The following is a 21795-nucleotide window of genomic DNA, read 5'->3' as shown; positions in this document are numbered from 1 at the left end:
ATTTCTCTTCTTTGGTGGTCCAATTCCGTTCCTGTAGTATGTCCACATAGCTGGCAATGTGGCGGTTAACGTGTTAATTTGCAAAACATATGAAAACCCCTGAGGATATAAGCACTCTTCGTTTCGCCAATAGCCTTGTCTGATTAATTTTGAATTATACCCTCCATTAGAAATGTCTCTACATGTTCCGCAGACTTGCATGAACCGACTCCTCGTTGCGCGCAAGTTTTCTTCACAGCAAACGTGATACCTTACTCGCTCAACAAGCACGTCTGTCTCTCAGGGGAAAAAAAGGTTAATGTACTCCGACGTGTTTGGCAACTTGTTAAGGTTTAATGAGGACAATGACTAGTATATATCTTTTTAACTCATTTCGGACTCTTTTCGATCCAAAACAACGCATTCCTTGAAATATCCTTCAACTCAGACTCCTGCATGACGTCTAATGCCTTAATAGCAAGGTCTTTCAGCATGAGTAAGTTGTTCACCTCTGAAACTCACATGCATTGCCATGGGAACTTATTATGTCTGTGAGTAATATACTTGGGGATTAAAAACTACTATTCACATGCCCCCAGCAAGTGAACAGAGTACATGTAGGCCTACATAATATACTTCATAACACATTTCGATTTAAAAGGGGATGGGGGAGGAATCACATTAGACATCAAAAATAGGTTATAAAGTATTTTATTTTAAAAAGTGTTCCTTTCACACACATACAGTGTAAAGCCTACAGGGAAAGGTCCTTTTTTTTTTAGATCTGTTTCCAGCACGTTTCCATTTAATTAATCATTGCACACCAGCCAGAATTTAAATAAAATAACAGACGTCATTAAATTATAATCAATCACTGAACCCTATGAAAACAAGAATTAATGTGTAGGCCTAGTCTTCCGTTCTTTTGAGTTCTGTGTCTGGATCTTGACCTTGTTTATCTCACTCATTTTGTGTTTTTTTTCTTCCACCTTTACATTTGAGGTAGGTGAGAGTTCTGAGTGGGATGGCATCTACCATTGGATAAGGAGACTGGCAGCCTGTGCGATTAGACTATCAACACATTTGTATGTATGGCATCGTCATGATACTGCAAAGGAAACTCGTAGAAATGATACAAACACACTCAAATACAACTCATAGACTTTTAGACACAAACACATGCACACACTCTCTCTCTCTCTCACACGCACGCACACACACACACACTCACACACTCTGCAACTTTATCTAAATTGCACAGCAAAAAACACTCAAGAGCAGACAGCAGAGGGAAAAGCAAAGCTGCTTCAGACTTCTCAGTCTACCCCTCGCTCACATGACCTTAAAAAGCTAAACATCTGTGTAGTGGTCTGACAGTCCCCCAATGCAAAGAGAAACCCATCTTCTGGAGAACCTCAAATAACCCTGTCTGAAGCGTGTGTGTCGAGAGGTTACTTTGCACTCTGTACTCTCTCCAGAAAACGCGAGACGGACAGCGTCAGTCCTCCAATCATCCACTTAAGACCTCTTCACCACCTTATCCATCAATCTTTCCCCATCTCTGCCTCCTTCCATTCGCCTGCTGTTTCGTCTAGTCCTCTGCGGCTCCTCCCGTTTTGCTCAGCTGTAGTATGGATACGTTAAGACAGCATTACTACAACTTTTAATAGTGCGCCTTTACATGTAAATTACATGCAGTGGCAGGGGGTTGAGTAAAATTAATGAGATAAAGTGCTTAAAATAGAACTTAAAAAAAAGAATTGCTTACATGCTGATGTGGGATGTACATCGTCAACAAGTTTATGTGGGGGGAGGGAGAGAGAGAAAAGTCAACGAGGTTGAAACTGTTTCAAGAAAAGGTCATATATTGCCCTCTACTGGAACAAAATTATAATTGCCCAGCCTTTATCTCAGATTATATCTGGCTAGGTAATGACAATGTAGAATGTGACATCAAATGATGTGATTTCGCAACAAATTCTTCCTTTACCTTGATGACATCTACCCAGTTCCAACCTCGAGGAAGCTCTCCTTTATTATCTGCAAACACATAAGTAAAAAAAAAAAAAAAAACACCAGAACACAATTTAGTGGTAATCAACCAGAATAAATTCCACTACATGTGTAATAAATTCAACATTATCATTGTAGTATAGAGACAGACAGAGAAATAAGTTGTGCATATGCAAAACATGCACATACCTGTACGTGAAATCATCTTCCTCTTCTGTGCTTTGGTCAGCTGCTCTTTCTTCTCCTTCTTCTTGTTTGAACACACAGGACTCGATGTTTCATTGCTGGGGTTAAGAGTCTTAACCAAATAACAAGATGACAAAAAAGATTAATAACAAGATGACAAAAGTTACTGAACCAAGTTCAGTAGTTTAAGTGGACAAATTATAGTTTCTCTTGCATTTTGACAAAATAGGCAAATATGCAAAGCCAGAGAGAGAGAGAGAGAGAGAGAGAGAGAGAAAAAGAAAGAGATCAGCAGACAGCAAACCAACATGAAACAAACAGCACAGGGACTGACCGCTGCATCCTTCACAGGCTGGTGATGCTCCATCAGATCTGCTTGGTTTTCTTTGGCCCATTCAAACAATGTGTACATCATGGCTGTGCCCAGGTTAGCTTCCACCTGCTCCTCCAGCTTAGAGATAATATCCTGCTTTGTGGTCGGAGATCTAACAAACCAGCAGGAAACAGAGTGGTGTACATGTTTTATACTTTAAAATGCAGAGGAGGTTCTTAAGTTATGCAAGAAAGACAACTGATATTGTCAGAGTAGAATTACACAAGCATATTAACTTCTTAAACGAATCTAACAAGGTGTATATACTATACTGTAAATTATGTTGTGTTGATCAACTTTGCTAAGAACGTGGCTTACATTCTATTGTTGAAAAAGGCTTGTAAGGTTAACTGAGGGGCAGTTTCAGGATATGTCTCCGGCCATGAAACGTCCAAAAGAAAAGCTTTGGGGTCTTCGTGATCTCCTATCTAAAGACAGAAGATAAAACTGTTACTTGGCACAAGTAATGACCACCTATAGTGCACCTGTAGAATTAACCTACTAGGCTATCTTACATCAGCAACTCATGTAATAACATAGCCTGGGAGAACCCAGACGAACCAAATTTCAATTTCAATTGAGATATGGGGACTGGGGTCTGGTGTCAACCGGGCTAGTAACCAATATCACACATCCTTTTGAGTGGTTTCAACAACACAACATATCCAATCGACTATTAACATTAGCAACAGGTTTCGGGTGGCACGTTGGACTGATACGACTAGCAGAAATGACTCACTCTAAACTGGAAAGACGTCGGACTGAGTTCCTTGAAGCACTCATCCCCTTCATATATAGAACGAAGAGCTTCCAGCTCCATCTGTAAATGCAACATTGAAAGCAGATTAACAATAACATGACCCCTTCCCTGAAATTAGCTGCTGGTAAAGCGTGTAAGTAATGTCTTTGTCTCTGTACTCGAATTCTCTGTACAATGACAGTAAAGTTGAATCTAACCATCAAAAGATGAGTTAACCTGCGTTAGTTAAAATAAATAAATAAAAGCCCAGTAAAGCTAGCGAAGTGCCCGTTTGCTTGCATACAGTAGGTAACGTTAAGGTACCGTTGTCTCTTGGATAAGTTAACATCAGACACATTGACTGTTGATTATAGATTAGCCGCCTATCGATTATGATCCATCTGAACATCAGAGGTCCAGTCTGCTTCAGCTACCTAGCTAAGTTAAGTTATTGCTAACTTTCGTTCACGGTAATCACATGGGATGACAAGATGAGACAGTTTAAACCCAGCATGGACTAGCTGACGTATGACTCATATGAAACCAGTAAACTGATTCAAAATAACGATTCATTGGTATGGTCAAACCTACCTATAAGTGACATTACGCTAAGACTGTAACGTTAACTAGTTTGTAAGTGTCGTGTTAGCAAGCTACAACTACGGATGCTGTTCTCGTAAGCTAGCTAACTAGCACGGACGAACGATATGGCTTAACATATTTGTGCAAATTACCTCTTGATCTTCATTGGCAGACATTGTTTTTCTATTCAAACAACCAAACCAGACAAACACCGCTTGTCAAAGATCCCTACAATTATTAGTATCACTGTGTCAACCCGTCATACTTGAAGTAGAAGAAGTTCTTTACTACTACACAAAGGCGCTCCCGTAACGTCAGTCACCATGATGTAAACGCAAGCCACTGAACTCGTCTCATCCCAGGTTGAAGGGAGTCATTGCTGCAAAACGTTTGCGCAGTCTCGTGACATCTTTTGAGTTGGCCATAATAATGTAGGTTATTTACTTTTGATGAATAATGAATCATTAATCCACATATGTGATGAAACATATGGTAGCGTTACAGATTTTATATTATTTTGTGGAAAAAGATTATGTCCCTTGGGAACAAAAACAGCACTGTAGTCTCAAAGGGCCCCAGGGTTATGCTGACAAAATATTCACAAGGGGGAGCATGTGATCCACTTAATTTCAGTTCGGATTTGGATCGCTTCCTATGTCAGATCATGGGTAGGATAGCCCACAACTGCCTAGCCTAGTTATTGCATAGATGTAACTGTCACTAAAGATCACTGATGATCACTAATTGGGCATTCAGTGTGACAGGGTAAACCAAATCACCAAGCTCAGTCAGGCCTATTGCCTTCTAAGCTGAATGCAAGACATGATCTTATGACAACACTCTAACCATTCCCCTAGGCCTATAATCTGGCCTTGTTTCACAGATAACCTCTGGGTTGATGTAGGCTACCGATCGAGATTTAGACCTAAATTTCATGATGTGCGATATCCATACCAATCCATCATTACACTAGCTGATCCATTTGGATGGGCCAACAGCCCCCCCCACTGAGCTCCATCACCAGTGTAATCACCCCTGAGATGATCGATTGATACGGTCAGGCAGCTCCACCAGGGCAGTGTGTCTCAGGAGTGCTTTTCTCGACAGTCGGCTCTGAAAATGAAGATTTACACAGCAGGACGATCAGCAGCGTGTCACTTTGTCATTTTCCTGCAGTGCAAATAGGCCTGATGTGGCATAGAATCTACCCAAAAAACCGCAGGGCCTATTGGTAGGCTACATGCACAACCCTCCAATGGATTATGTGCTCGTCTGCTCCATTGCAAATTATGTTTCCCTGGTTGCGGTTTGATTGCTGTCAGGTTGAATTTAATGGCCAAGGAAATGCTTTCTTAGATTGATTTCCAATGAGATCTCTGTTATTTGTAAAGGTTATTAAAGTAAAATCATGCACATCAGTTGTCAAGTTCTGCAACCAAGATAAATCTGTTCATATCAGAAGCTCTATTTTTCTGGCAAACGGCTCCTATAGCCAACGTCTCACAACCCTCCCTAAAAAACATCCCATTGAGTGAAGTGATTTATTGGCTTCATTTTCAACTGGATACAAACTCACTCTTAAATATTACTTATTTAACAACCAATTATGCGAGGGCAAAATAGACCAACCCCTTTCTAGGATGGAGTCGAAATTCTACACACACTGCTCCCAAACCCCTCCAAACCCCCTCTCTCTTTTTTTTGTCAGTTTTGCACCGGGAGACATTTCTTATCGCTCGCATACGTAATGAGGCGTCTTATCTATGCTTCGTGTGCGGTCCCCTGACACGCAATGACCCCTCTCCAAATGGATGGTGTGAAACACAATTACTAGAGAGGCTGAATGCAACCTCGTTATCATCCTCTCACAGCAGTTAATTAAGTTATCCTCTCCCCTCTCCTTCTCTCTTTCTCTTTTTTGTGTCATTTTTTGGCCACAAACATGTGGGGAGAATTCCTCATTTCTCACAAAAGCCCAGGGCTCACACGAGGGACACACACACACACACATTCCTCTGTGAAAAATGTCCCTGTTTTATTTATCAATTTGAACCTACCACTGTAGGGCGTCTCATTTAAAAAAAATAATTGAGATAACACACGCGCGCGCACACACACATACACGCACACACGCATGCGCACACACACACTCCCGCTCTGTCAGTGTTGTTCATGCGTGGAACTGGGCTGAAGTAGCGTATAGGGCTTCCTTGTGGTGCACACGCACAAATAAACACACACACACACACACACACACACACACGCACACACACACATTTCCTCTGGGGGCTTCAGGGTCTTGCAATTCTCTGCAGACGTTCTGTTATTAGCATATTTTCAGAGGAAGGAAATGATGAATGAGGATGTTTTTATATGTAAAGGCCTCACTTCCTCCACACACACACTTATATTCACGTCCACACAAAACATAACCCATAATAGCCATGGCAACGGGATCCTGTGACCATATGCTTCTCAAATCAACAAGTCTTGTTTTGTTCCCCCACTGGTGACACAAAACATCAAGAGCAGATGAAGGAGAAGAGAGAAGGAACACTGACTCTCCACAGGACTCTCATTGCTTTCTGCTCCCAAACCAATCCATGAATATCAATTCAGTAACTCTGGTATGGATTTGCAATGGGTAAATGCTCCAGCGACAGCAAGGCGTTTACCCATTTCAAATCCACTGTCCCTGTTGCTGAAGCTCAATGACCAACCCGTCACAGGGACACGACCACCCTCAACAAGGAGGCAATAAAACAACATGGAGGAACAAATCCTCAGTATTACCTGCTTCGCCTGGTTGGAGCCGTCCCTTGTTTTTATTGGGTGGTGTGTTTACGAAGCACACGCAACATTAAACACGTCATCACTGACACTCCCTCACACACACACACTCTCTCTCTCTCTCTCTCTCTCCCTTCCTTTGCCTTGCTTCTTTCGTGCCTCCTTGTGTCCTGAGCTTTGTCGGAGGGGGTGTCGAGTTCCTGAGTGCAGCTTTTGTGTATCTCCGTAAAAACAGCTTGAGGACCCGGGCGAACCCTCTGTTCTGCCACTTATCTTGCGTCAGGCGAGCCAGCTTAGAGGGGCATTGTTCTCTGTGATAGGGCTCTACCCTTAGGGCCCACAGTAGACCCAGCCAGTTTCTCTTTACCGCTTCCACGCTTCATTATGAACCATATCCCCCTACTTGTTTCACTCTGTCAGTGTCTCCGTCTCCCTCTCCCATACCCTCTCTTTCTCTCTCTATCTCTACTCCTCCTCTCTCTCTCTTTCTCTTTTTTTTGGTCATGCATCCTACTGTTTGCAGTGTCTGCAGAGCGACATTCGCCTTGGAAAGTATGCAGTTCTGTCATGAGGAAAAGGCCTCTCGGTTCTATCTGTTGTTGTTTTTGTTGTTTGTCTTTTTGCCATGACTGTCACTTGTGTGGCAGTAACTGCCATCAGGTAATAGAGGAAGATGGAGGGACTCACTCCATGCTCGCTGGTTGTTTACAACTCACCATGTTATTTCAGTTTACAGAGAAGAGAGTTTTGGCAGTACACCATACGTATAACATTTTGAATAATGATATTTCGTATTCCTCCATCAAATGGGTCAGTCAGACAATGAATCCATTGATAATGAATAGTCTACCATTCACTTTGATTGTTACTCTTGTAATAAATAGTTTATAACAGTGTTATAACAATTCAGAAAATGAAAAACAATTCACACACATCTCACACACACAAACAAGCACATCCCATCTGCCAAAATGCTTTAGCGAATGGTAAGAGGCTCTCTCTCTCTCTCTCTCTCTCTCTCTCTCTCTCTCTCTCTCTCTCTCTCTCTCTCTTTCTTCCTCTTTCTCTCTCTTCCTCTCTCTCTTCCTCTCTCTCTCTCTGTTCCTGTTTCTCTCTCTTTCTCTCTCTGCTCCCGAAAGTGAGCAGAGCCTCTTTGTTATATTTGGCTCCTCTCTCTAACACTATCTGAACCCACTAGCCAGGTAGGTCAGACAAACTGAAATGGACTGTGTCTATGGAGCCCTTGATATTAAAAATTGAATAGTGCAGGAAATCAGAAGCCTGTGTCTCATCGATCGCTTATCACCTCGTGGACAGATGGAGGCAGCAGTACAAAAGCTCAATACCCCAAATAGCAGCGGACCAGGACAGGAAGTATAGTGTGAAACTGAAATCACCCAAAAAGGGTCAGGACAGTAAAACCTTCAAACGATAGATAAATAAATACAAATAAATAAAAAAGAAGAAAGAAATGCTTGTAACAAAGTACATTGTGAGTCTATTTCAATGGCAGCTCCTTAAGTTTGTAGAGAGAACATTTTGCAGATATTCCAAGATTCAGATTAGATCATTGTTGGATTAATTGAAGTGCTTGATGAAAATGGGTAAAGAGTTAATAGATTTCTCCCTGTCAGTCATCAATGGGTCCATTATAAATGACTACATAGAGTGTAATCACAATGTGGGTTATTAAGAGTGATGTACAATGGGAGGAACCCACATTATGGTAGTGATGAGGTTCTTGATTAAATTGTTCCATGCCACAGAAACTGGGTGTGGATATACATGATCACTCACTCACGCACGCACACACACACCACACACACACACACACACACACATACTCTCACATACTCTCGCTGCCCCCCATCAACACCACCATTACCCCTTCTTTTCACACACACAGAGAGCTCCAGGGATGGATTACTGCATGGGCCTACCGGGCCCAGGGGCCCAAGAGGTCAGGGGGCCCTGAAGCCCAAGCCTTTGCATGGAATCTTGCCTCAATATCAACAAATCAGGATATAGGCTATGAATCTGATTGAATTTAGTATTGGCCATCCCCAAAATACACCAGAATACAGGAAATCACATTAAACGAATAAAAAAAAATTTGGGGGGAGAACCCCCAAACCCCCCCTCCCACATATGCGACAATTAATCTTAATCTGGGCCCAGGGGCCTGAAAGTTCATAATCCGCCCATAGAGAGCTCACAGGCAAATTTGCGATATTTAATTAAATAAGTCTAACCACTGACATACAATATGGAGTGTGTTAGCCCAGGCTACATTTTAGAGAATTAGGCTGCAACATCGACAGTTTTACTATGCCTAAATGCAATTATGGATGCATTGCCTTTTTTTTTATTAACATAGCCTCAAGTATTACCAACTCATTGACTGCTTATTAAGACTTTAAATATAATTTAATAAATTCCACAGGAGAGAGAATGAAAGATCCCAAAGAGAGAGAAAATCAAGAGGAGAGGGGAGAGGTCAGGAAAGCATGCATACACTGGTAACAGCTTTGCACGCATATGCACACACCATGTCTGCACACAGCATTGTGGGAACACACACCACACTTTTTGATCATAGAGTTCTTGCCACATAATATCTGAGGCCAATAAGTCTGGAAGGACAAACAACTCTTTAATCTGTAGCACAATGCATGAGTTTGAACAGTCAAATTTCCATCTGCGTGCCGTGAAGACAAAAGGGTTATCAGAGGGAGCTGACCGGAGAAGCCTCCACCACTTTAAGATTCACAAGACAGGAGTGATAGGTCAAGCTGTTTAATCTCTTGCATGTAGATGAGCAGTTGAATGATGTGCATTTGATCCCTGACCCGCAGTTTAATTTGGACGAGTGGTGACATTCAGGGCTGATGGAGTTTGCTCTCCGCCACACAGTATGTTGCCCCGCAAATACGGACAGGAACTGTTGTAGAGGGAATAGATGAATCTTGCTCGGCACTAGCGACAAGCTTTCCATCTTTTTTTTTCTATTTTGGCTTGTGAGTGCTTCTGAAGGCCCTTCTGTTAGAAGAGGGGATTTGCTGCTTGAGCGAGAGAAGTTCACCCCTTTGGTTTTCCACACTTTTAACCCCCCCACTGTAAGCCAACTGAAATAGAGCAGCGGAGTGCGAGGCGAGAGGCTATAGCGGGAAACGAGGGACAAAATGTATGAGGAAACACAGTGTCCAGAGTCTTTTAAGCAGGCTAAAGGACTGCTGAGGCGGTCAGACAGAAAGGGACACATTTTCCCGATGAGGGATGTTAAGTCTGCTTATCCGCCCCTCTCTGCCACCACAAATCCGGACAATAACTCCAAACTTCTGAGGCTTGAGAGTGACAGTGACACAGCGAGTATAAAACATTTACAGAGAAAAAAGAAGACAGTTCTGGCCACCTTCCTGGCCTGGTGACACGGTCCAAATGCTGGCAAAACATCCCATAATGGGGTTTTAGCCACTGCTGGGCACATGGTTTTAATATGCTGCAGGAAAAGGATAGGATTTTTTTTTTGAGAGGATCAGGGAGGGAAGAATTTATTCTGTGCTTTGAGATATAGGGATGGCAAACAAAAAGCTGAGAGCACTCACAGTCCAATTCAATTTGTCTCCCTCCCCACTGAAGCTACAGAAAGAGAGCAAAAGAAAGAAAGAGAAAAAAAAGCAAGGCCTATACCAGACAGATAAGATGTAAAGGTATAAGACACGTGTGGTCTCTGCTCTCACATCCAGTGCAATGAATGATATTGGAAAAACACATGTAATAAAAAAAAAAATTGCAGATAAAAAAAATCATGATGTAATGTAATAGCAAAAGTATGAGTAGGCCACATCCAATTAATTGGCTTATGGAGAAACAATTTTCATAATATAATAAAAATGTTTCCTCAATAACACATTTGAACCTATCATAGAGTAATATGCTTTTATAGTCCTGTTTTCATTATCGCTGCTGCCCAGGGCATCCGAGGCTTACGTCATTTAGTGTGTCTCCAAAATGTGAAGTGGTAGGTCTGAGCGTTAAGAGGATGTCAATGAGTTTCTGTGGTGTGTTATCTTCCCCAAATGCAACAGGTAACACCTCTCTGGCTGACTTTGTCATATTTTCAAGACAGTTTGTTGTTTTGTTGGCTTTCAGAGAATCACTTGTAGTATGAGGCAACTGGCAACTTTCCCAATATTGCCAATTCCCTCGTGATAAATTATGATAATTACATACCTATTATGATGTATTGCCAATATCCAACGTGATATGCAAAACCACATCAATCATGTGAGATAAAATCATTAATCACTAGCCGCTTGTTTGTTTGCAGATTTGGTGTTTTGTGCATTTATCATTTCCCTTGCATATGCATGAAGGCATACACACGATTAATCCAAACAAGTCACAAAGAGAAGTCTTCTCGGCGAGTGCCGGTTAATCCCTCTTTTGTCAGGGCTCTGAACAGTCGCTTGAGTCATAGCTTCATTCATACGCCGAGCAGCAGAGCGTGCGCATCACTCGCGAGCTACACGCTCACTCGCAATCAGATCCATTTCTTGTTTTCACGCGCTCCGCTCCCATATCCAAAGAAGACGAGGCGGGAGGGGGGATCCGCGCGAGTGAGCCATCGAGAGCCTGGGAGAACGGACCACGGTTCCGACCGCGACAGGGATGTATAGCAAACACCGACAGAAAGATGGCCAATTTGTATCGCTACAATGCAGACATTCGCTAATAATGTTGTCGCTGTTACTTCTGAACGCCATCCTGCAGAGCGCGAGTGGAGACGTTCGGGAACAAGGTAATGTCAAAGAGGAAAAAATAAAAGAAAAAGAAAGGGCATGCTGTAGTCCCCGTAACCCACTTGGAAAGTTGTCCAGTTTGTTATCTACCAGTTGCGTGTGCCAGCAGGCGAGTGATTTGATTCAGACGTTTTCTAGAGAAAACATTTTGTTTATGGTTGTGCCTCGTTACTTTCTGGGTTGCTGAGTAAGTCTTTGTTTTCTAAAACACTCCGGTCCAAACGACTGGTAGCTTACAGACTACAGCGAATCTCCTTAAAAGGACTGGAGGCGAATTGAAACAACTGACAGACTGTGTAGGAAGAAACAGCCTACAGTAGGCTAGATAGCCAATATGATATCACTGCGTTTTAAATAGACAGTGTATGTTGTTATCTTTGGGTAGGCTACATCCTCTTACGGTAATTTTGCATAACTGTCTGTTTTTGAAGCTTTAGCAGAGGCCACTATAGCGCCTTGTACCATCATCATTGTAGTATGCAGTTTTTCTGAAAGTTGCCCTGAGCAATGACATGTGTCATGGCAACTAAAATTGGCCTTGAATTTAATTTAATTGTTAAATGTAAGTGTAATTAATGAAATCACATGCCTTAAAATATGTACTGTAAATAATTCCTGTCAATATCTGCTGCGCATGCCAACTGATGATGATGATGATTATTATTGTTTTTTGTTAATATAGCTTGTGTGTCCACTGACTGGTAAATCGTGTTTGTTGCTGAACTGAACATTCAGCATCACAAATGCTTGGTTGACAGCGTTAGCACGAGCACGAGGGCAGAAGGGCACGAGGTTAGCTTTTCACATTTTTCTACACTCCAGAAGACTTCATCAGTTGTCTAAGCTTAGGTCTGACGCAACCTTATGAATGCGATGGTAACTTGTAGACCGTTAGGATCGATCTCGTGTCAAGAGGCCTAAATGTCACTTTTATAGACAATCTTTGTTTTCTCTGTCGGAGCATACACAAGCGAGCCTGTCAAGAAAAGACATATGTCATCTGTGGAAACATTCCCTAAAGGACACGGGATGCTTTGGACATTCACTGCTTTAGGCTTGGCTAATCTAATTCAAAAAAACATTTAACTCCCATGTTCCACTCCACAACTAACTGTAACCCACAGTCCTTTGTTTTTAAATGTTGTGCAACCATCTTAGGTGAATCTATAAGGGATGTTGTGAAATGCTTCATCTGTCATGTAGCCTACCTTAGACTATATTTTGCAAAAGAGGCTTAGGAATACCAAAAAGCATCAAGTGTACATTGTCCCCAAGTCTCAAATAGATGTTTATTTGCTGTCTTACAAGCTCTCGCCACACATCTAGCCACTTAACAGATAAGTGTCTGTTTTTTTTGTTGTTGCTTAGTATAAATGAGGTAAGCCATGTAATCATTTCCTCTTTGGAACTCCATGCACTGTTTTTATGTAGCCTTTTGCCTAGTCTGAGAGGATCTTTGTTTACTGTACATAAAGCCATGCTCCAGTAGCATGCAGGCAGAGATTTGGCCAGGGACTTAGAGACTACAATTGAATTTGTCTGTTTGCCTTTGCTCAGTAGCCATCTAATGCATTTGAAACAAGGTTCCATCATGAGATATCATCTTTGACACTTCCTTTCCCCCCCATAACCAAAACGAACAAGAGACAGCAATGGCTGTATGTGTGTGTGTGTGTGTGTGTGTGTGTCTATGTATGTGTGCACGTGTTTGTGTGTATGTCTGAGGCTTAATCCAAGAAGTGTCTTTGCTGGCACGGCTCATCGTTGACTCTCTCTTTGTGTGTGTGTGTGTGTGTGTGTGTGTGTGTGTGTGTGTGTGTGTGTGCGTATGTGTGTGTGTGTGTGTGTTTCTCTTTGTTAGTTTGTGAGGCTGTCTTGCTGCTTGATTTAAACTCTCGAATGGCTGAGTTGATGAAAGCTGGAAAGCATCTCTCTGTGTATGTGTGTGTGTAGGTGTGAGTGTTTGGGTGTGTGTCTGTCTGTTTATATCTGTGTGCTCGTGGGGGGTCAGTGTTATGACCAGATTTATTTTGGATGTGACAGAAGCACTGTGACACCGGCTCACTGGGCCATCACTCTTAGCTCTTCCCTGCCTTGTTTTAGAGGCTCTCCATTTCGGCTCTAGGTCGGCTAAGTTTTGCTGCCTGCATACTTTGCTATTCTGGGCCATGATTGAGTCGAAGGAGGAATGTGAGATGGGAAGTCTCCTCTTCGGATTGTGTGGCTTTGTGTCCACACAGATGGATGCTGTTTGAATGCACTCACAGAACCATGGACACACACACACACACACACGCACACACACACACGAACACACACACACACACACACACATTCAGGCATGAATAGACAGTCACTACAGATACACACACAGAAAGGCAAGTTCTGTACACACAATACACACAGATGTAGGCTTACTTAGGAGACACAAATATGCACACACACACACAGAGAGACTACACACTATTATTACGTTAGTTTTAGAAAGCTAGACCTCCATTAGCGCCCCCTCTCTAAATGGACCAATTTTTTCTTCTCTAACACACTCACATGAGACACACACACACACACACACACATACACTATCTATCTCTCTTCCTGTGTTTCTTCCTGTTCCGTTCTCATTTTCCATCTATTGGCCTGAATAATATATTTATTTCAGTTAACCAGAGATACCATCTCAATAAATCTAATTGGCATATACAGCATACAATCTTTCTTTCTATCTCTCATTTTCCCTTCCTCTCTCTCTCTCTCTCTCTCTCTCACACACACACACACACACACACACACACACACACACACAAACATACAGGCATACACACCCACACACACCCACACACACACACACACACACACATACACTCACACACACACACACACACACACACACACACACTGTGTGAAAAAGTAGAATTGAGGCTCCTCCTGCAGTGAGCTGATCTGTTTTTTTTGTCCATTCCATTATTCATTTATGGGCCTTATTTTTATGCAACACGGGCTTCGCGTGGTGATGATTGAGGCTTATCTCCACTTATTTATTGAAAAAAAAAGTCTTTTCATTGCATTCATTCTATCTGCCATTTTAACATAGCTGCTGTAAATAGCTGAGATTTGAAGTCTGTGGATGAAGCTCGTATGACACAGTGAGAGTGGCGCCCGCCTCATTGTCAAGACCTCCCGACTGCACACACATTTCCGCTAATGCCGAGGCCCCTCTGCTTTTGTTCGTGAAGCGGTGTTAACTCCAGCTATTAACACTTACGGATTACAAACCCGTTCGGAAGAAATTGATTCAGTTGTCAAAATTGATTTGTGCGTCAGGGACGTGCGTGGGCCAGCCAGAGTCTGTGTCTGGGGCTTGCGGTGAGAACGTGGTGTTTGCTCCTGCTGATGAATCACAGTCAGGGGAGAGGTTTCCTGCTCAAAGGTTTGCCATCACTTTAAATACCAGTTTTTACAATGGACAATTGTAAACTCAAATGTGAAAAACCAACACACTCTCTTTGTAAGATCAGTAAAGTGATAAGGGGAATTATGAGACTATGAATGTAAGAGACTATGAATGTAAAATGTGAGAGACTATGAATGTAAAATATTTCTAAGTTCTTCTAAGAGATGGGTATGTATTTAAGTATTATTTTGACTGCTGTGATGGTCCCTTCTCCTGGGCCTCATTAGTTTGTGTGTGTGTGGTGTGTGTGTCTTGATACGGGGGCCATCTAAGGTCAGATCTTCTCACAGCAACATGAAAGACCGAGCTACCGCTAAGGACTTCCAAGATTAGTCCATTTGAGTCGGTCGAGGATGCAGGTCTCGTCGGCTTGCTCAAGCCTCACCACCAACGAGGGCCCCGCTGCAAATGGGCACAAAAAACAAAAAAGAGAAAAGAAGAGAAAATCGCCCGATGCCCTTCAGTGTTTTTCTGTCATCGCTGTGGCGCTTTGGAGACGGCGGGCCTGATGAAAGGCCGGTACCGCGCTCAGCGCTGTTAAAGATCTCTCACCTCGGGGGTGGGGGGGTGGGAGGGAGGTCTGCCCAGGTGGAGCCACTCGGCACGCAGCGGCGGCGGCCAGCAGCTCAGGCAGGGGCGCGTGCTGCATCGCTAATGTTATGTTAAAATGCGTGTCCTTTTTTTTTATATCAAAGGTGAATGCTTCTTTTGATATGCCGTGTCAGGGATATCCTTCAGGGGGGGGGGGCTCAGGGTGCACGCTAATCGAATGAACCGGGGCAGAGGCGAGGGTGTGGTAGGGTTTACCGGGGGCTGGCAGCGAGTTGAAGGACAGCAGGAAGGTGTGTGTGCGATGTAGAGAAGAGAAAGAATGGCTGGAAGCAACAAAAAAGGGAGGGAAGGAGGGAGGGGAAGAAACCTTGGCAAGAGGGGATAGCGAGTGAGCGGGAGAGCTGAGAGAACAAGGGAGGTGAGAGAGAAAGAGAGGAGAGAGATAACATATTTGTGGTGGTTAGGCTAGTGTGGGGCTGTATGGTTGCTCCAGTGTATCACCACAAAGAGACATTACTGCTGTTTGATTCTCTTGAAGCGGTGAGTTATAGCTGAGAAGAGGAAGGAAACACACACACACACACACACACACACACACACACTTGCACTTCGGACATATTCACATACTGACACACTTTTACCACTGGTGAGTTCTTGGAACTGAGAATTCCACCCACCTGCCACTTCGCCAGTCTTTCTCTCTTCCTCTCTCTCTCTCACTCACTCACTCATTCACACACACACATACACATGCCACCATTGTCCCTGTTTCTCACACACGTGCAAATGGCCCCTTCTGCCAGTGAGCCAGCATGGCACAGAGCCCCCAAATCAACCGTGCCAGAGTAAACCCTCCCCATGACACTACCATGCTCCAGCCCCACCCCCCCCAACAACACACACACACCCTCGCCTCGCATCAGCTCTACCGGGCGCCTCCCCCCGAGGACATGGAGCCCCTAAAGCCATCTGCCCCGTCCACCTACCCTATCACCCCCACACACACCCTCCTCCTTCATCTGTGCTCTACCCACTCCCCCCCCCCACCTCATTCCATCCCCTCCAAAGCTCACTCTGACAGGCCAGGGCACGCAGAAGCCCCCCTCGCCGCCCCGGGCGCCACAGAGCACGGCTCAGGGACAAGCGCTCGGGATTCTGTGTCAGGATGCAGGGAAGTGGGGGGATTTGAGACCTGGACGTACACCAGAAGCAGGGGCCGAAGGGAAGAGAGGGGGAATACAGCAAATATGTGTGTGTGTGTGTGTGTGTGTGTGTGTGTGTGTGTGTGTGTGTAAGACCATTAGTGTCTGTATTTTGTGTGCAAGTGCGGTTGTGTGAGTGAGGGACAGTTATCGTGGATGTGTTTTGTGTGTGTGTGTGTGTGTGTGTGTGTGTGTGTGTGACAGTGTGTGTGTGTGTGCGTGCGTGCGCACGTGCACGCGAGTGTGTATGTCTGGGGAAAATGAGGCAAACCCAACACACAAGGTCAGAGCAGAAGCTGACAGTGAGCCTGCATGCTGGGCCCTTCGGCTGACGCGAGACAAAGCCATCAGACTGTTACGTATTTTTCCTGGATTGTTTTACATTCTATTATTCTCTCTCCAGAGAGCTATGCGAGTCCTGGAGGACCTTCCTGCTGTATAAATGAAGTGTGTGCCGTACGTGTGGAGCGCAGGGGGAGAGGGACTGGTTTATGCCTGTGGTTTCATGTTGACGCTGGCAGCCGACAGTGGCCGCTTTCGGGCTTGGGCAGAAAGGTCTTTTATTAAGGCTTTTATTGGTATGTCTGGGTGCTGGCTGCTCTGCCCTTATATGTGCCGGCTCTCATTTACTTACTAGTCTTTTTTAGGGGGATGGTGGCAGCTCTCACTGTTTTACGTTCCACTGTTTTTGTCTTACCCTTGCTGTCTGTCTTTCTTTGTTTTCTCCTCCCTCCCCCTCTCCCTCTTTTTTCTTGATCTCTTTCTCTCCCACTTCTGCAGGATAAATCAGATATACGGTGTGCTTTTTCCATATGGTCATTCACTGTAAGCTTGCAGCAACAATAGCTGTGCACTCAGTGAGGAGGATTAGGGCTGTTGTAAATTATTTGATTGAGAATATTTGTGTGTGTGTGTGTTTAATATTTTTCATAGTTGATTAATGTGTCAATTTTCCCGAATGGATGAATTTAATGGATTAGCTGTTTGATCACTAAAATGACAGAAAAATGGTGAAAAAATGTTGATCAGTGTCTCGCAAAGCCCAAGATTATGTCATCATATGCCTTGTTTTTTGGCACACGCTAAAGATATGTTGTTTGCTGTTATAGAAGAGTAGGTAAAGCTAGGTAAAGGTAAAGAAAATAAAATATTGAAGTTTAAAAGGCGTTTAAAAGTTTAAAAGATAACTTTCAGGTATTTTCTTAAAAACACAAACTGATTGAATGAGCTCCTTAGAGACCAATAACGCATGTGTCTGTAAAATGTTGTTTACTGTATTTGTTTTCATTTTTATTCTCTTTTGTCTTTTATGTTACTTGTATTAAGTGGTGTGTTTTCCTTGGTTTTGACTTTTGCTTTTACTGTGGTGACGGTCAGTGTCTCTGTGTTAGTGTAGTTTTGTTTATGTTGTGAAACTTTCAATAAAAAGTTCATCACAAAAAAACTCCAAATTTGCCAATTGGCAATTAGTTTGATAGTTAATTTATTAATTGATTAATTGTTGCAGCCCTTGTGCGTATATGCTTGTGTTTGCATGTGTGGATGTGTGTGTGTGCAAGTGTGTTTGTGAGTGTGTGCGTATGCAAGCATGCCTATGTTTGAGGGGCAGAAAGGGAGAGAAAGAGAGAAAGTTAGAGAGAGAAAGAGAGAAATCTAGAGAGAGAAAGAGAGAAAGTTAGTGAGAGAAAGAGAGAAATCTAGAGAGAGAAAGAGAGAAAGTTAGTGAGAGAGCGAGAGAAAGAGCATTGTCCTTCCCCCTCTCTCAGCGGGAGCGTTCTCCGGCATGTATGGGGAAACAGAGCGCACAGATTGTGCAAAAGCCCCGGCTGCCTTTGCGTAATCTCAGACGGGGCCGCTTAGCCTCGGGGAGGGCCACGAGAGCTTGGAGTGCATCGTGCAGCAGGTGGCCTGTTCCACTTGTTTACCAAAGACAAGTCGACGGAGGAAATGCACTGTTTACACTCCATAGCCGCCCCAAACTGACAGAATCATCACCTCCAGTACGTGTGTGTGTGTGTGTGTGTGTGTGTGTGTGTGTGTGTGTGTGTGTGTGTGTGTGTGTGTGTGTGACTGTACAGCATCATCACGTCCAGGATGTGTTTGTGTGTGTGTATGTGTTTTCTGTGTGTTTGTGTGTGTGTGTGTGTATGTGTGTGTGTTTGTGTGTCTCTGGCACCCTCACACTTCTCCCACTCCTCTATGCTGCTCTTCGCCCTCTTCTTCTTCTCTTTTTTCCCTGACCCTCTGTTCTTTTTTTGATCTCCTCATGTTCTCTTCCGCTGCTCTGTGCTCTGAGTCTCCTCTCAACTCCTCTCATCTGCTGCGTTCCACTCTCCTGTTCATTCTTCCCCTCTTCGGTTCTCTCCAGAGATGCTGCAGGGGAGAGTATTGAGGGCTCTTAACCGTTCGTGCGTGCGTGCGTGCGTGCGCGTGTGTGTGCGTGCTCATGTTACTGACTGGACTCCCTTTAGCATGTTTAAGTGGTTGGTTGAGTAACAAAGGGAGAGGGAGAAGGAAAGTGAATGGCCATGTTTTTTCCTGCATGAATCGCCTGGGCTTTGGCTTGGCTTGTGGGGATCGGTGGAAATTGGCCTGAGCGTTCGGTGGAAAATGGCCTGAGCGTTTTCAGCCTGAATCGGTCACCCAGGAGGCAGGCCGGCAGGAGGTCACCCGCCGCGAGGGATGAGCAAGGACAGCAAGCAGGGGACGAGTGCGCTCAAGTGGCCTCACGCTGCTTTAATGAATGTTTTACCCATGATCCTTCGGGGCCTGGCGTTTTTGAACCGAAATCGAGCAGGGCCTCTCCTGATCATTGCCACCATTCTCCTCGTGTGTGTGTGTGTGTGTGTGTGTGTGTGTGTGTGTGCGCGCAGTGTGCACGTCCGGACATCATTGTTATTTTCTCTGTTATTTTACCCTGACCAAGCGCCTTTTGTGGGAGAGTGTGTGTGTGTGTGTGTGTGTGTGTGTGACTGTGAGGATGGGAGGTGATGGGAAAGGACAGGGTGGGATGCAGTGTATGTGTGTGTGTGAGGATGGGAGCTGATGGGAAAGGACAGGGTGGGATGTAGTGTGTGTGTGTGTGTGTGTGTGTGTGTGTGTGTGTGTGTGTGTGTGAGGATGGGAGCTGATGGGAAAGGACAGGGTGGGATGAAGGCGGGAGAGGAGCACCACACCTTCTCCTGGTGGTAACAGATGGCCGGGAGGAGGCCCTGGGCATAAGACTGGCGCTGTCAGCGCCTCACAGGTGGGCCTGTCCAAACAGATACAGGGGTCAGGGTGAAGGGTCAAGTCTGACACACACACACACACACACACACATAAAGATAACACACACCCAAACTCATTCTCACTGCCTATCCTGATGCGTGTGACACACCTAAGTGTCAGTGGGTTATGGACACAGATATCCTGTTATGTGACCATGGAAACAGAGCGTATGTGTGTATTAGGGTGTGTGTGCGTGTGTGTGCGTGCAAGTGTAGATGTGTGATTGTTGTCTGTTCCCCCTTAGCTCAGCACTTTGATTTCTCTAGTGTCTCACTGCAGACCCTCTGACAGAATCGGGCAGAAGATTACACAGAACATTTTCTGTCTGTTTAGGAAATTGCCTTTCTGCCCAACAGCTATTTTGAAGCCTCCACAAAGACGGGTGGGTGGGATGGGTGGCTCTGAGTCTGTGTGTGTGTGTGTGTGTGTGTGTGTGTGTGTGTGTGTGTGTGTGTGTGTGTGTGTGTGTAGAGGGGGGTTAAGGAATAAAAAAGAAACGGACATTGAAATATTCAGTCTAACCAGGAGTGTTTCAGAGACATTAGAGAAGCGAGACATGAAAGGGGTGTTCTAAAAAAAAAAAAAAAATCTTACCTTTAAGAACTCTCTCTTCTCTTTCTTCCTCCTCCTCTTCCTCCTCCACTCTTTCTCTCAGTCTCTGAGTCTCTCTACCACTTTCCCTCTCTCTCTCTTTGCAGATGCCCTTAGGTATGGGCTTCTGCCGGGGATAAGAGGGTGTATCAAATGAGCTCGAGCTGAGTCCAGGCTGGGGAATGATATGGGATCAGAGAGAGAGAGAGAGAAAAAGAGAGAGAAAGAAAAAAGAAGGGAGTGAGGGAGATGGAGAAATGAGAATGAGAAAGGGGGAGGGAAAGAATTGACAGAAATGGAAAAAGAGCCTGAGATAGAAGTGTAGAATGACACAGAGGGAGAGAGAGAGAGAACGTAAGAGGAAAAGAGAGAGGGAGAGGGATCTCTTTGCTGCTCGGCAGAGGACGAGAGGGCATTTAGACACGGTCGCCCAGACTGTGTAATTGACAAGGCCTATCTGAATGTCGACCCCGGAGAGAGGGTAAGAGAGGGAAAGAGAGAGGGGGAGAGAGAGAAAAAGGAGAAGAAGGATAAGAGGGTGGGATTCAAGGGGGACCGATGAGTTGTCAGCTGGGGACAAGTTCAATTTTCGCCAATAGCTCTTAGCTCCTCATTTACTGTCCCTAAGCCAGGTCTCAGCACAAGTTATCGTTCTGGGGCGCCCTATGTAAGGAAACACACACACACACACACACACACACACACACACTAATACACATACAACCACACACACACACACACACACCATGAACTCCATACTACACACACAGGCACAGGCACATACACATAGTCACACAAACACACGCTAATATGTACACCAAGTACTCAAATACACAAACACACACACACGGACAGACAGACATAGAGTGTCTCTCGCTCTCACCCTAATGCCTCTGCTAAACCCATTAGGCTGGGTAAATGGCTTTAGTGGTGTGCGGCACGGAGTGCTCAGATGGAGTCAGGGGGATCAGTGTGGCATTGGGTGGGTGGGTGGGTGGGTGTGTAGGAGGGGCGGGGCTGGGGCGGCAGAGATGCCAGGCACCAGCGCTTTCTCTCCTGCCGCAGAGACATACAGTAGGGGCGGTGGGCCACGCTGGGTGTGTGTGTGTGTGTGTGTGAGTGTGTGTGTGTGTGTGTGTGTGTGTGTGTGTGTGTGTTTGCTGTGGTCCATTTAGTCGCTTGAAACGGCTCTGTTCGCCGCCCCGTGTCAGAGGCACAGCCGTTTGTTGTCGGGTCACGGCAAAACATGCAACACAAATGGG

The 21795-nt window shown here is 44.5% G+C and overlaps 2 protein-coding genes across 2 annotated transcripts in view; one reads left to right on the top strand and one right to left on the bottom strand.

The window, feature by feature from the left end:
- Window positions 1-674: 674 nt before the first annotated feature.
- rwdd (RWD domain containing 4) lies at window positions 675-4205 on the bottom strand. Its single transcript, XM_076289186.1, has 7 exons — window positions 4025-4205; window positions 3291-3371; window positions 2870-2979; window positions 2513-2663; window positions 2182-2290; window positions 1748-2019; window positions 675-1603 (listed from the first exon to the last, which is right to left on the bottom strand). The coding sequence occupies exons 1-6, from the start codon at window positions 4046-4048 to the stop codon at window positions 1895-1897; spliced, it is 600 nt and encodes a 199-aa protein (XP_076145301.1). The 5' UTR covers window positions 4049-4205; the 3' UTR covers window positions 675-1603; window positions 1748-1894.
- A 6931-nt stretch (window positions 4206-11136) lies between these two features.
- Window positions 11137-21795, top strand: part of adam19a (ADAM metallopeptidase domain 19a) — a 110176-nt gene continuing 99517 nt past the window's right edge. Inside the window, exon 1 of the mRNA XM_076289185.1 lies at window positions 11137-11463. Within this exon, the coding sequence (XP_076145300.1) occupies window positions 11334-11463 (130 nt within the window). The 5' untranslated portion in view covers window positions 11137-11333. The remainder of the gene's footprint in view (window positions 11464-21795) is intronic.

This window comes from Alosa pseudoharengus, unplaced genomic scaffold (assembly GCF_046254945.1).
Source record: "Alosa pseudoharengus isolate Yale_2024_CS ecotype anadromous, Long Island Sound unplaced genomic scaffold, YU_APseudo_1.1 YU_APseudo_1.1_scf_17, whole genome shotgun sequence".
NCBI lineage: Eukaryota > Metazoa > Chordata > Actinopteri > Clupeiformes > Clupeidae > Alosa > Alosa pseudoharengus.
This window is presented reverse-complemented; position numbering and strand designations above follow the sequence as displayed.